The sequence below is a fragment of the Myotis davidii genome, unplaced genomic scaffold (assembly GCF_000327345.1).
Source record: "Myotis davidii unplaced genomic scaffold, ASM32734v1 scaffold1439, whole genome shotgun sequence".
Taxonomy (NCBI): Eukaryota; Metazoa; Chordata; class Mammalia; order Chiroptera; family Vespertilionidae; genus Myotis; species Myotis davidii.
This window is the reverse complement of record NW_006292342.1, coordinates 845,234-859,401: the sequence shown is the minus strand read 5'-3', so window position 1 is coordinate 859,401 and position 14,168 is coordinate 845,234. Positions and strand designations below refer to the sequence as shown.

The 14,168-nt window shown below is 56.3% G+C and overlaps 2 protein-coding genes across 10 annotated transcripts in view; one reads left to right on the top strand and one right to left on the bottom strand.

Annotated features, from left to right (window-relative positions):
* Nucleotides 1–379: 379 nt before the first annotated feature.
* Nucleotides 380–3,678, top strand: TMED1 (transmembrane p24 trafficking protein 1). 2 transcript variants are annotated; one of them, XM_006765774.2, is made up of 4 exons: nt 380–756; nt 1,426–1,523; nt 1,666–1,849; nt 2,702–3,678. In XM_006765774.2, exons 1-4 carry the CDS (start codon nt 565–567, stop codon nt 2,918–2,920), a joined length of 693 nt encoding a protein of 230 aa, XP_006765837.1. In that variant the 5' UTR covers nt 380–564; the 3' UTR covers nt 2,921–3,678. The 2 variants fall into 2 exon arrangements, with proteins under 2 accessions (XP_006765837.1, XP_006765838.1); XM_006765775.2 differs by lacking the exon at nt 380–756 and adding an exon at nt 1,048–1,315.
* Nucleotides 3,433–14,168, bottom strand: part of DNM2 (dynamin 2) — an 85,957-nt gene continuing 75,221 nt past the window's right edge. For 4 of the 8 annotated variants that reach the window (XM_006765781.2, XM_006765776.2, XM_006765780.2 and 1 more), the window contains 6 exons: nt 12,012–12,121; nt 10,198–10,309; nt 9,454–9,621; nt 7,022–7,254; nt 5,718–5,969; nt 4,271–5,184 (listed from right to left, as the gene is read on the bottom strand). In XM_006765781.2, the coding sequence (XP_006765844.1) occupies nt 5,115–5,184; nt 5,718–5,969; nt 7,022–7,254; nt 9,454–9,621; nt 10,198–10,309; nt 12,012–12,121 (945 nt within the window). In that variant the 3' untranslated portion in view covers nt 4,271–5,114. Of the gene's footprint in view, nt 3,815–4,270; nt 5,185–5,717; nt 5,970–7,021; nt 7,255–9,453; nt 9,622–10,197; nt 10,310–12,011; nt 12,122–14,168 lie in introns of those variants that run through there. The other 4 variants (XM_006765779.2, XM_006765782.2, XM_006765778.2 and 1 more) reach the window with 2 other exon arrangements.

Genomic DNA, 14,168 nt, shown 5'->3' with positions numbered 1-14,168 from the left:
CCTGACAAGATGGTCCCACGGTCTTCACGCGTGGCCGACTCTGGGGAAACCGCACAGTGGTTCTCAACCTTCTGGCCCTTTAAATACAGTTCCTCATGTTGTGACCCAACCAAAAAATTATTTTCATTGCTACTATTATGAATCATAATGTAAATATCTGATATGCAGGATGGCCTTAGGTGACCCCTGTGAAAGGGCCGATGGACCGCCAAAGGGGTCGCGACCCACAGGTTGAGAACCGCTGGAGAAGGACCCGACCGCCACCACTTTAGTTGTCTTAATGTTTGCCTGAGGACAACGTAATATTGTTACTTATTTTTGTCATTTTCCTTCACCAGCAATTGAAACTGAAAATGGGGGTCTTTTAGAAAAAAAGTCTAGAAGGTTGAATGTTTTCGGGCACACCAGGCATTCATTTGGGCAGCTACATCCTCAGGAGGTCCTACACTCCCAACTCCGCTGGTTTCGGATAACGGGCAGAAGCAGCTGCCAATGAGCTCCGCTGAGTGCAGAGGGGGCAGGGCTAGCCCTTAAAGGAGCCACGACCCATTAGGAGACCATAGGATGATCCAGATGATGGCGGCCAGCGCGGCCTTAGCCTTGGCCCTGGGGCTCCTACTGCCATCAGCGGGGGTGAGAGGGGCCGGGCCCCCACCGATACAGGACGGCGAGTTCACATTCCGGCTGCCTGCGGGGAGAAAGCAATGTTTCTACCAGTCCGCGCCGGCCAACGCAAGCCTCGAGACCGAGTACCAGGTAGAGGGACCTGGGCCGGAGAGCGAGCGGAGCCAAGGGGAGAGGGCGTGGCCAAGCAGCCACTGCAAGGCTGGCCTTAAAGAGGAAAGGGGCGGGCGCCTGTGCGTAAGAGCGTGGGGGCGGGATCTTACGAAGGGGGCAGGACGGCGAGTTCACATTCCAAGGGGTGGGAGTAAAGGACGAAGGCGGGGCTGGAGGACGACAGCCTGGAGGCGGGCAGTCGGGAAGAATAGCGCCGGGCCCCCGTGGGCGTGACCAAAATGTTGTGGCGGATTGAAGAGGTTGGTGGGCGTGACTAGGATGCGCTATGAGAAAGGTCGAGATCTACATTTTGGGGGGCTTGGGCTAAAGGCTCAACTGGGTCGTCTCCTTTGGGGCATGATCAAGTCAGGGGCGTGGCCAGACTTGGCCGATGAAGTACTTCCCACGGGGGCGTTGCCAGAGGAAAGAGCTGATCCCAAAGCTGTCGTATCAAGGGGGGGCAGAGCCAAGGCAGTGGGCGTGGCCTGAAGGACTGGTGGGGCAGGACCTGGTTGCAGGTGTGGGTGTCATCGCTCAGGTAGGCTCTTAGAGGTCTGTATGGGTCTGCTCGGTGGTCCAGCCCCGGCCTCCTCTGGCAGGTGTTCTTGGCCTACTCCTAGCCCTCCACCTGCTCTTACCTGCCCCCAGGTGATCGCAGGTGCTGGGCTGGATGTGGATTTCACGCTGGAGAGCCCTCAGGGTGTGCTGCTGGTCAGTGAGTCCCGCAAGGCAGATGGGGTGCACACGTGAGTTAAGTCCTGCTGCCTGCTGGGGTTCGGTTACAGCCCTGCCCCTCCCCATTGGCCTCCGGTTACCGCCCTGCCTGTTTCTCAAAGTCCGGCTGGCGGCCATTCAGGGTCATGTCTGTGTGTCTGCCTGTCTGCCCAGGGTAGAGCCCACGGAGGCTGGGGACTACAAGCTGTGCTTCGACAACTCCTTCAGCACCATCTCCGAGAAGCTGGTGTTCTTCGAACTCATCTTTGACAGCCTGCAGGATGATGAGGAGGTCGAAGGCTGGGCAGAGGTCGTGGAGCCCGAGGAGATGCTGGATGTCAAAATGGAGGACATCAAGGTGTGCACAGGTTGAGCTGGGGCCAGTCCTCCCAGATCTCTGGCTGGGGTCCTCCTTGGCCTGGCCCAGCCTTTCCTACCAGTGATGCCCCCAAGTTAATTAACAGTAGCAACTCAGTTAAAAATCATAGCACATTTCTCGCCGAAACCGGTTTGGCTCAGTGGATAGAGTGTCGGCTTGCGGACTGGAGGGTCCCGGGTTCGATTCCGGTCAAGGGCATGTACCTGGGTTGCGGGCGCATCCCCAATGGGAGATGTGCAGGAGGCAGCTGATCGATGTTCCTCTCTCATTGATGTTTCTAACTCTCTATCTCTCTCCCTTCCTCTCTGTAAAAAATCAATAAAATATATTTTTAAAAAAATCATAGCACATTTCTAGGAGTAAGTCCTGATTTTAAGGACTGAAATAACTCATCAAATCTCCATAACCACCCTATGAATTAGGCAGTGTGCTCAAATCATCCCCAATTTTATTGAGGCACAGGATGGCTAAGTAACTGTTCTAAGGCCACACAGCTAGCAACTGGCAGCGCCAATATTTGAAACTAGGCAGTCTGGCTTCAGCAAACTGTGCTGTTATCCACTAGTAAATACATTCACTTAAAAAAAAAATACATTCTTTACACTTACGGAAGCATTCAGTTCTCACAATTCTGAGGCACTTGAGGCCCAGGGAGTTCATTACCTTGCTCATAGTGAATGGCAGGATGAGGGTTTAGATTCAAGCAGGCAGCCTGGTCAGTCTGTGCTCTCAGCTCTCCTCCACCAACAAACCCTCACCCATTTCCCCATTTTATCAGTCTCTGCTCCCCAAAGGACAGAGGCCTGACCCTGCTCCCTCCCTGCCCCATAGGAGTCTATCGAGACCATGAGGACACGCCTGGAGCGCAGCATCCAGACGCTGACCCTGCTGCGAGCCTTGGAAGCACGTGACCGCAACCTGCAGGAGGGCAACCTGGAACGGGTCACCTTCTGGTCGGCTGTGAACGTGGCCGTGCTGCTGCTGGTGGCTGTGCTGCAGGTCTGCACCCTCAAGCGCTTCTTCCAGGATAAGCGCCCGGTGCCTACGTAGCCCGTCCCTGAAGAACAGGGAAAAGCCACGGCAGCAGGGTGCATGTGTGTGTGACGTAGTTTCCTCTGAGAAGCGAGGCTGTATGTTCGGGGCCTGAGGTGTGGCCCGCGTCTTCCCTTCCAGGCCAGAATACTGGCTGGCTTGCAGGTCTGGGCCATCCAGAAGGGGTAGCTCAGTGACTGCATCTGCTTTCCTGGAAATTGTGCGTGGGGGGCACTGCAGCATTTGAATGCAACCCTGGGGTTTTCTGGCCCCACCTGTCCCCTAAATGTGCCTTAGCCTGAGCCTTCCAGTTGCACCACCACTGCCTGGTGCAGAATGGGATCCAGGAAGCAAACTTTTTCTTCCCTCCCCCAACTGGCCCTATGAGCCAGGACACGGAGGGAGGAAGCTTGCTGCTCACGGAACCCCATGCCTTCCTTCCCCTTCTTGGCGCTCCACCTGGGGCCTGTTGCTGCTGCTGAGAACGGACTGTTCATGCCGGAGCTGGGAAGGAGACTCGGCTTGCAGTGTTCTTGCCAGGACAGTCACTTTATTGACAGGAAGGAGCCGGCCCCTTGGCCCAGCAGGGGGTAGGTGTGAGGTCTGGTAACAGAATTCCAGGAGTGGGGCTTGCAAGTCCTTCTGCCCCTCCTGCTCTCCCTGCAGGGGCCCCAGACAGGGCTGAGGGGTAGCCTGACCGAAGCCCATACAGGAGCCTCACAGAACAAAGGGTGGTTTGGCCTGGGGACTGGAGCCAATAAATTATGATCAGAAAATCACATAGCCTGGTGACTGGGGCTCAGGGACACCGGCCAGGACAGACCTGCCCCCAAGAGGGCAGCCAGGCAGGCGGGAAGGGTCTCTCACGAAGCTCAGAAGAAGGGTCTGGCGGGAGCCGATGGAGGTGGTCGCCTGGGCATAAGAGAAAAATCAGAAAGCAATGTTTAACTGTGTCCCCGGCTGGGCCAGAAGGCCTGGGGCCCCAAGAAGGGGGAGAGGGGGCCTGGGGGAAGTGCTCAGGACTTCAGGGCAGAGTGCCTGACCACAGCACAGTTTGGGGTGGAGGGCCAGGATTCCTTCTCCCATCAGGGATCTGGATGCCCGCTCCAGGCCTCAGTGTGGTTATAGGGGGGTGGGGGGGGGATAGTTTCCTCCAGTCCTGAGATGTTATGGGTAGTAAAAGCTCTCCCCTCTAGAGCACGAATTCCTCTGGAATGAGTCCTTCCCACAAGAGCAGCCCCCCCATGAGTAAGGTGTGGGGGAGGCTGTGGTGGAAAGGGTGGGGTCCTCATTGGAGGCCTTCTTGGGGGAAGGCAAGCAGTCCACACCCTCGGCCTGAACGCCAACACAAAAGGCCCACACAGCAGCCACCAGAAGCTTCTTCCCTTTATTTTAGTTTATTAATAGGATACAGAGTGCAGGCACTTACAGTGGTCAACCCGAGCGAACAGTGAGCGAGGTCTGCTCAGAGAGTGGCCACCTGGGGCCCGCCCCATGTAGGAGGCCAGGGTAGGAGCCGAGGGGCTCCCAAAGCCTCCCAGCCCACTCAGCCCTCAACCCAGGCCACTCTGGGGACCTGGGAGGAGGAGGAGGGGTGGAGGGAGGGGAAGAGAGAGCGTGGCCAGCGGAGCTGAGGGTTCCAGACCTGGCAAAGGCACCTCTGGCAGCCAAGGCTGGGCCGTGCAGTTAATACGGCCAAAAAGGAATATGTACGACGTGGGCAGGGCGGGCAGCACTGGACCGGCTCCTGTCTTGCCGCCAGGAGCTCCCACTGCTGAGATGGGGACACACTCCTCGCACCCCAGCAAGGACTAAGCGTACAGACGCCTCTGGTGCCCCGGTTCCAGAAGGCCTGGTCTGCTCGGGCTTTCCAGGCCTGAGAAGCCCCTGGGTGAGTCCCTGTTACACCAGCCGGGATCCCTTGTTCAAGATGGTGCTCAGGGTCCAGTTTCCTCCTCTGCTACCTCAGGCCTCATCCCCCAAAGTGCAACACCCAAGTTCCCCCCATCCTGAGGATCCAGGGCCCCTCAGTGCTATGTCCAGCTGGGGGTAGGGGCCAGGCCCGCCCCCGGCCAGGCCAGGGTTAGCAAAGACTCGGGGAGCCTGGGCCCGGCATGGGGATGAGAGGGCCAGGGGCGGCGGAGGGGCCCAGATGAACAACGCTCCTGCACTGAGGGTGCACAGGGAGCCCTCAAGAAAATGCCCCTGCAGCCTAGTCGAGCAGGGAAGGCTCGGACGGGCGGATAATGGTGGGCCGGCTGGGCGCAGCCGGGGGTCTTCTGCTGCAAAGAGAATAAAGACAGGGAGGGGGAGAGGGCAGTGAGGCTGGAAGCAGGGTAATGAGGACCCAGGCCCCACCACCCGCTCCCAGGTTGCTGCCCTTTGCTAGATGCTCTGAAGGCAGCCAGGATGAGTCTGTCAAGCCTAGGCGTTGGTAGCCTGCAGTCACTCACTTGCTATGTGACCCTGGGCAGTCCCCCACCCGCCCTGGACCTCATGTTCCTCCAGGACAAGTGGGGAGGAGCGAGCTTGGCCTGCAGGTGGGGAGAGGCAGGGCAGGGTTATGCCGTGACTGAGGTGTGTCCTCAGGAAAGAAGCAAAGGCCAGGGGAAGAGGCCCCGTGTGAGGGGCCCAAGCTGTGGCAGAAGACAGGCTGGGGGCCTTGGAGTCACCTGACTCCGGAACTTTGGGCAGTTGACTTGGCCGCTCTGGGCCTCAGTTTCCCCACCAAATGAAGATGCCAGTGACTCCTCTACTCCCTGCAGGGTTCAGGCCAGTGGCTCTAGATGGTAGGCAACTAGGGGGCCAGCCTTACCTGGGCACTCCAGGGGGGATGCCGGGTGGGATCCGAGCGGGCCGAGACGGGATCTGAGGCGGGGCCATGAAGGGGTCATTGTTGGCAAACACGCTCTGGGGTATGGGCCGGGATGGGATGGGAGGCGCTGAGAAGGAGGCTGCTGGCCCCACCGGCACAGGCATCAGGGGAGGCCCTGGAGTGGGGCCCCTCACTGCTGGGGGCCTTCCTGGGGGATGCACACTGGATACAGGTCGCCGCTGCGGAATGGGGCTGCGGAAGAAAGAGGGTGTGAGCTGGAAATAGTGGGCAGGAACACCAGCCATGCCCATTAGCCACAGAAGCCAGAGGTGGGCTGGGGCTGCTGACCCCAATGGCCTCTGTAATGGGCTGGGACAAGCTACGACTCAGGGAGATATGAGTGAACGCCTGGTCCTAGACAAGGGGCCGTGCAGGTCCACTGGGATCCTCTGCTCACCCCCAAACCTGCTAGAAATGGCCGCCCTCCCACCCCAGACCTACCTGTCCTTGGCTAAGGGCTCCTTTGTCCCTCTGACCTCAGTTCCACAGACTTTTACTCTCACTAGCTCTGCTCGGGCCTCTCCACCTCGGTGCTTCCTCCAATCCACCCTCCATAGTTGCAAATGCTACCAGAGCTTAGCTCTGCCCTATAAATCATGATCAGATGCTTCCAGAGGCCACAAGTCCCTGTCCCCGGTGCCCCACAAGCTATCCCAGGGCCCGAGCACCTGCTGCTCCCCCTGCTGGATGCTGTGTCCTCTCCCTAACTAACTCTGGTTCCCTGAGGTCTCGGCAGAGCTGACACTTTCTATGAGATTTCCTTGACCTACCTTCTCCTGCCACTTGCCTGACCTTCTACCGACTAGATTTCCCTGCCTGATGCTCTGAATTACCCACCCACACCAGAGTCTCATTTACATCCACAGCTCAGGGGTGGTCAGAGGGGAGGAGACTTGCTGGTTATGCCCTTCCTGCCCCTCCAGATCCTGCTCCACCCACCATTCTTAGCTGTGCTCTGTGCCTGAGGAGGCTGACCACCGTGGCCAGTGTCACGCGGGCCTCTTCCCCTCTCTGGCTTCCATTTAGGCTGAAGCAATGGAAGGCATCAAGAGACAGTCTGGCCTTTAACCCTTCTCCCAGTCTCCTCAGGCTGAGGTGGGCTAGCAGTTCCCACTGTGACTAGCCCCGGGCGCTATGCCATCCGGATTGGGCCCCTTTACCCTGCCCACTCGTGGGCCCGGAGAGGAGCTAGGAACCTGCAGGCAGCAGCCTCTGCAGCAAGCGGGTAACCAGGCCTGACAGACCTGTGGTTGCTGGTGCTCTGGAGCCAGGTGTCATCAACGGGTGGAGGCACAGGTGTGGACACGGTGCTGGTGCTGATGTCCCCTATTATGTTGAGCGCTTCCTTCAGTGCGTGGTACATGCGCAGCATGTCGTCTCGCCGCTGGGCCTGCTCAGCTGACTCCTCCATGAGGCTGGTCTGGTCTGCCGATGAGTACAGGTAGGCCAGCAGCTCGTGGTGGATGAAGGCCTTCGTCTGGGGACAAGGATCAGAGCGGTCAGAGCTTCCCACCAACCGACCATGCCCTCAGTTGACCATTGAGACTGGCTGGAAAAGCATTCACCACAATAGAAAGGGCTTTCTTTGTCTTTAATTTTATTTTAAATATTTTTATTGATTTTAGGGAGAGGAAGAGAGAGATAGAAACATCAATGATGAGAGGGAATCATTGATTGCCTCCTGCATGTTGGACCAAGCCCGCAACCCAGGCGTGTGCCCTTGACCAGAATTGAACCTGGGACCCTTGGGTCCACAGGCCAATGCTCTTTCCACTGAGCCAAACCGGCTAGGGCTCTTTGTCTTTAATTTATTGTAGAACATGTATGATGTTTAAAACACAGGTGAGAGGTTCAAAGGGAACCAAGAAGGAGAGAACCAAGATGGCAGCGTAGGTAAACGCCGGCCAGTACTAGCAGCCTCCCACAACCACATCCAAATTACAACTAAAATGCAGAACAACCATCATTCAGAACTGGCTGAATGGAAGTCCTACAACTAGAGAAGAAGAAAGCACGTTGAGACTGGCAGGAGGGCAGACACAGACAAAAGGATGGTGAAGGTGGGGGCGGGCTAGAAGGCGACAATGGGGGCAAAAAAGGGAACATATATAATACTTTCAACAATAAAGATTTTAAAAAGATATTTTTATTGATTTCAGAGAGGAAGGAAGGGGGAGAGAGACAGATTGAGCCCTAAACCAGAGTATTGAATGTGACTTTCTGATTCATAGGTTAGATGTTCAACCACTGAGCCACGCTGGTTGGACATGTGCCCTTGACCGGAACTGAACCTGGGACTCTTTGGTCCACAGGCCAACACCCTATCCACTGAGCCAAACCGGCTAGGGCCCATATAGCAGGCTGACGCTCTATCCTCTGAGCCAAACCGGTTTTGGCCCATATATGCATTTTAAATTTCAGGCTGCAGAACCATCCTATCTAATAAAAGAGTAATATGCAAATTAACTGTCACTCCCACACAAAGATGGTGGTGCCCATAGCCACAAGATGGCAGCGTCCAGTCCTCTCAGCCCCGCTGGAGTCCTCCAGTTCTGGGGGCGGCCGCTGAGAGCAGGGCCCACTTGGCCATCGCCAGCAGCGACCTGGGAGCAGTTAAGCAGGCCCCACAGACCACGCACGGTAGGGCTCGCTTGGCTGTCGCTGGTGGTGACCTGGGTGCAGCCAAGCAGACCCCGCACACTGCGGACAGCAGGGCCCACTTGGCTGTCACCTGCGGCGACCCGGGAGCGGCCAAGCAAGCCCCACAGACAGCAGAGAACCCCCTGAACTTCCAGTCAGGGGGCAGTAGGCCTAAGCCATCAGTAGGACATCCCCTGAGGGCTCCCGGATTGGAGAGGGTGCAGGTCGGGCTGAGGGATGCGCCCCCACCCCCCCATGCACAAATTCCGTGCACTGGGCCTCTAGTTTATATCATAAATCTCATCAATATGTGAAGAATATACCAGGGCACCCACAAAACTTCACACTGATCACTGAGAAGGAGACCGTGAAGAATGGAACAAAAGGGAAGGGATTTGGGATTTTTGCTTTAGATCCTGTCATACTTTCAGTTTTTATGGTCACAACACAAATCAAACCTGATTATATAGCTTTCGGAGTACCTGCTGCAAAGTCAAAGGCCTGACATGGGAGACATTAGTACAGCTGCATTTTATCAAAAACAAGCCTAAATGAATGGCTTGTGAGCCCAGGTCAGGCAGGTAATGCTGAAAGTAAAGGCGGCCTGGGCTGCAGGCCATCAGGAGGCCAAGGCTGCCAACACAAGGCTAAAGTTGAGGATAGGCTCAGTCTGACTTTAGAATCCCAACTTCCACTTTTCTGAATGTTGGGGCAGGTTTCTTGACTTCTCTGGGCCTCCATTTTCCTGTCTATAAAATGGGGATGACAGCAGTCCCTCTCCTATGGTTATTGTAAGACTAAAAAGATTAATTTAGAGGAAGTGCACACATGTCGTGTTAACTTAAGTTACCTGACAAAAGTAATGAACCCTGTGTGGCCTGTACCTTCCAATTTCCCAGAAGAAGCTGGGAATCCTGATTTTGATATTTAAAAGGTAGTAACTAATTTTTTTATTTTATAGTGTTTAGGCCAAATCTGGCTGTGGCCACCACTGACCCGTCTCTGTGACTGAGGCCCTGCAGGGCCAGATACTTACGTTGTTGATCATGAGGTGCATGATGGTCTTTGGCATGAGGTCGCGGATGGACTTGTTGATGATGGCCACGTAGGAGTCTACCAGGTTGCGAATGGTCTCCACCTGGCGCTCTAGCTGCGGGTCCATGGAGAAGGTGTTCTCCTGTACTCCACCTTCCTCGTTTTCTGCCTGCAAGGTGGGAGAGAGGTGGTGAAGGGTGACTGAGGTCTAAGGAGAGCATAGGGAGCCCCCGCTTCTCTGAAAATTGCTTGCCCTGTCCCCCCCACAACCAACCAACCCTCCAGGGCTGGCTCCTGAAATCCATGTTGGCATGTGGCCCTGCCTGCCCCTGGACTGAGCTGCCCTGACCTGAGGTGACCATGGCCCAAAGCGGGTTAGATCTTCTTACTTGGAGACTGAAACAAATGTTAAGAACAACAATAAAAAAAAAAAAGAACCTGTTAATTAGGGGATGTGGATAGCCATGTTCTCTCTACTTCAAGGAGAAGAGAAAACATAGCAGATGGGGTCCTAGTCCTTACTCATCCCTGTCCTTGGCTTCAGTTGGAGAACCTTCTGGGCCCTGAGGACAAAATCCTCTCCACTTCTCTGTTTTGTGTGCTCAGGGTGTGGGCTACGTGCCTTCAGAAAGTTGTGGTAAATACAGCCTGGAGATGACTCACCCTATTGAGATCCTAGCCCCTTCCTCTCCCAGGCGGGGTCAGCGCAGCCAGAGGGTGCTGGCCAGGCAGGGTAGGGACTCACCTGGTCCTTCTCAGGGTAGACACCAGCCCGGAGGAAGGAGGCCTTCCAGCTGTCCACTTCCTCCTGCGACTCACAGGCCAGCTCGATCTGCCGCAGGTCCTTATAGACATTCCTGTGACGGGAGAGGGAGGCACATGCCTGACCTGACCGTGGGCCCGGGTTGGGTGTAATGAGCTCGAGGGTCTGAGTGACTGGGATTCACACGTGACCCAGACACTCACGACCAGACCCCAGGATGGTAGCAGTTTCTGTACCCGATCCTGTCCCACCGGCAGGCATGGCTGAGACGGCCAAGCTGCTCAAAGTCTCTGCGAGAGATTGGGGTTTGAGGTGGGGCACTGTCCCGCGATGGAGCTCGGCCAACTGGTGGTGAGTGAGTGGGGGCCTGGAGAGACTTATGGAAGGAGTGGTGAAGGGAGGGGCACGCTGTTATTGCTCCTCCGACTCTTCTCCGATGCCCGCGTCGTCATCGGGCTGGCTGCAGCTTGGGCAGCCACCTTGGACAATGAGCAGCAAGGCTGAGGGATAAGGAGGACCTGGGCCCACATACCTGTGGAGCTGCCCCACTTGCCCTGGATGGTAAAGTCTTAATTTGATTTATATAAAAAAAGGAAACCTCTATCTTGTTTCTGTTACTATTATTCTGGCTTTTCTAAACTCCTAAACAATCTATCAGGTAATATTTTCACAGGGGAACACAGGGCCAGGGTGATGGGACAGTTGCCCAGTGTCACTCAGTCAGGAAAAGCTCCCCAACAGGTCTGTCCCCCTGCAGAGCCCAGGTTCTGCCAGTACGCCCTAGGGATTCTTGGGCAGGAGAGGTAGGTGAGCCTCACAGAGCTATAAAGGTTTTTGGAGCCAGCTGATGGCCAAAGTAGGTCTTGAGGGCAGTCCAGAAAAAAGGATAGCGTTTTTCTTACACAAAACAGGGGCTCAGCTGGAATTGGTGGTGCAGACAAGCAATGTGGTGGTGGCCCTGGGGCCAGCTGGGATGCCAATCACCTGCCAGCTGGCTCAGGTGGTCCCTGGTTCCTGGATGAGGGTGTGTGTGTCTTAGAGAGGGGCCCTCCCTTCCTGAGTTGAGAAAAGTGCTTTTACTTGTGCTCAAGTCTCCCAATACACTATGGGAAGGTTTACTGAGGGCGTCCTGGTCCCTTCCCATCTGCACGCACTCGGGATCCCATTTGGTCTGACTTTAAATACCACCCTGCGACCACAATTCCCCAATTCACATCCCTTCCTGGGACTTGTTCCTAAATGCCACACTCATATCTACCCAGCTACCTCCCCAACCCCACAGGCCTCTCTCCCTCTTCATGGCTCCTGTCTCCCAGCTTACCCTGCCTCCACCTTCCCCATCATGGTTGCTGGCAGCTCCCTCCCTGCAGGAGCTCAGGGTCACCAGCAATGCCGTTCTCTCCATATCCACCAGAAGTTTGGCCAACTCCCCCTCTAAGTCCCTAAGCGCCACCCAGGTCCAGCCCCACCATCTCCCACCTGGATCAGCACAGTCTCTTGGTCCAGGTGCCCTGGGCTCCCGCCACACCCCCATGTCTGTCTCCCATGGCCACGAGAGGGCGCTGTGAGCACCTGAGTCAGGTCCTATTCCTGTTTAGAACCTCCAAGGCGCCTGGCGTCATTTCATCTGTCTCTGCCCAGAGGGTCCTCCCTGACCACCCATGGCATTTTTTTCAATGGACTCTCTTTCTAGAATGTGATATGCCAGGGTAGGGACTATACTCACCAAGTGCTCAGTGGATGCTGCTGAATGACTGACTGAACGAGTCTCCATCCTAGGGCCCCATGGGACTCACCTCTGCTCCGTGTTGAAGATGGCAAAGACATGCTTGTTGGACATGAAGCCCTTCTCTACATCACGGATTTTGAGGTTGTCCAAAGGCAGCATGTATTTCTTCTCTTTCTCCTGAGGGTGGAAGGGCAGGGGTCAGCCTATGCTGTTTAACTGAAGACCCGAGGATGCCCGGAGCTGGGCTCTACTGCACGGACCACTGCCAACACCTGATGCTTCTCATTTTAGCACGTTACTCAGATTAACTCACCCACTACTGCTGCCTCCCGTTCACCTGCCCCGGCCATGCTGGCCTCTTGACACTCCCTGAACATCCTGGGCAAGCGCCCACCCAGGACCTTTGTACCTCTGGGACCTCTGCCAGGAACACTCCACGTCCGTGGCTCCCTCCTTGCCCCCTTCGGGTCTTTGTGCAGAGGAGACCTTGGCAACACCCGCCCTAAGCCCACCCCAACCTCCCGCAGATCCCAACTACCTTCCCCTTGATGCCTCCCCTCACAACACAACTGTGTATCTTGCTATTGATTCGGGCTGCCGTCTGTCACCGGACAGACTCCTCGGTTCCTGGAGGGCAGGGACTCCTGTCTATTTGGTCCCTGCTGACACAGTGGATGCTCAAAGCTGGCCAGCTCTGACTCCACCCAGAATCCACTTCTCCCCTCCAGGCTGAGGGAATGAACTAAATCAGCTACAGCCTCATCATGAGTCTGGAAGTGAGTTCCGACTATGCTCCCATTTACAGAGGGGAGGGAGGCAGAGGCACTGAGAAGGGCAGGCAGGGGATCAGGGGCAGGGCTGGGATTTCAGGTGATCCAGGAGCTGGAAAGCAGGCCCACTGAACTGACGGATGCCTGAGCTCCAAAGCCACAGAAGTGTCACTGGCTTCGTAAGGGCAGCCCCACTGAGGAAGTGCCGCTGGGGAAGCAGCCCTGGAGCCCAATGCTCTCCACCACTGTCGGCAAAGCACCTACAGGGCCAGCGCACCATTGTTAGTTTTCACAGTAGCCATGCCATGTGTGCGCATGCGCTTGCACACTTTAACTGGGTTTTCACACCAGGAAACCAGAGCATGGTGTCAGGGTTCCCCAGCTCCCATGCCCACATGACCCATGGCAAATCTCAAGAGCCAATGTGAAGTGCTGCTCCTCCATCAGCTCATGAAACCTTCCACCATCCCTGCCAGGGAAGCTTTAGGCTCAGGGCCACACAGCAGGCAGCATGGGCCACATAGGGACGTGTGCCCCAGACCATGCTCTCGTCACCATTCTCCCGGCCTTTCACCTCCTGGCGACTCTGGAGACCTGTCTCCTCACCCAGCAGTTCACTTCTTTCCACCTGTCTTGTCCCTGTCTGCCAGAAGGCCCCAGAACAAAGCCCAACATGGCTGCTGCTTCCAAATTCAAGAGCAACCCGTGACGGAGGGGAAGGGGTCAGGGGCTCCCTCAGGGTTTCAAGACCACAGACAGGGAGGCAGGAGCTAGTGGCCAGCTTGGTGCCAAGCATGGGCTGTCCTTGGGCACTGGGAACTCAGACCTCTGCCCCTCCCTGACCATGTGCCCCTGGGCAAGCCACTTCCCCGCTGTCTATCAAAGGCAGACAGGAGCCTTGCCCTCCTGTGTGAGGTGAGGGTTGATACTTTGTGAGAAAGTACTGATCATGTGCCAACCCAGAGCCAGTGCTTACAAGACACCAGGTTTTCTTTTGTCTGTGTCCCTCATGCTCCAGGGTCAGCCGACCAGGCTCTGGGCAGGGAGGAAGCAGACACAGCGCTTCTCCAGGCCAAGCTGCAGTGAGGCAGGGAGAGGGGCCCAGTGCCCAGGAAATCACACACACACACACACACACACACACACCCTTCAGGCTCCAGACTCAGAGCCCAAGGGACAGAGTGTGGTGAAGACAGGGTGCACCCGTTGTCCCAGGCAGTTTGGGGGGCTTTAGAAGAGAACAGGGCAGGAGTTCCCTGACTGGAAGTTTGTGGAAAGGCCTTCGCTGCCCCCACCCTGCTGTGTCCTGAGGCAGGAAGCTTCTCGTCAGCTGGCCAGGCCAAGTAACTGAGTCACAGTCCTTTTGGACCCCGAGCGAGACGCCACATCTGGAACTGTTTATAGTGTGATTCCACCCAGAGCACAGCGGCTGCCTTCCTGATGCTGCCGGCGCA

Bases quoted from the DNA above. Each gene is read 5' to 3' on its own strand.
- TMED1 (XM_006765774.2), top strand. From the start codon at position 565: ATGATCCAGATGATGGCGGCCAGCGCGGCCTTAGCCTTGGCCCTGGGG. The intron at 757-1,425 runs GTAGAGGGACCT...ACCTGCCCCCAG, and splicing joins GCCTCGAGACCGAGTACCAG to GTGATCGCAGGTGCTGGGCT. The intron at 1,524-1,665 runs GTGAGTTAAGTC...CTGTCTGCCCAG, and splicing joins AAGGCAGATGGGGTGCACAC to GGTAGAGCCCACGGAGGCTG.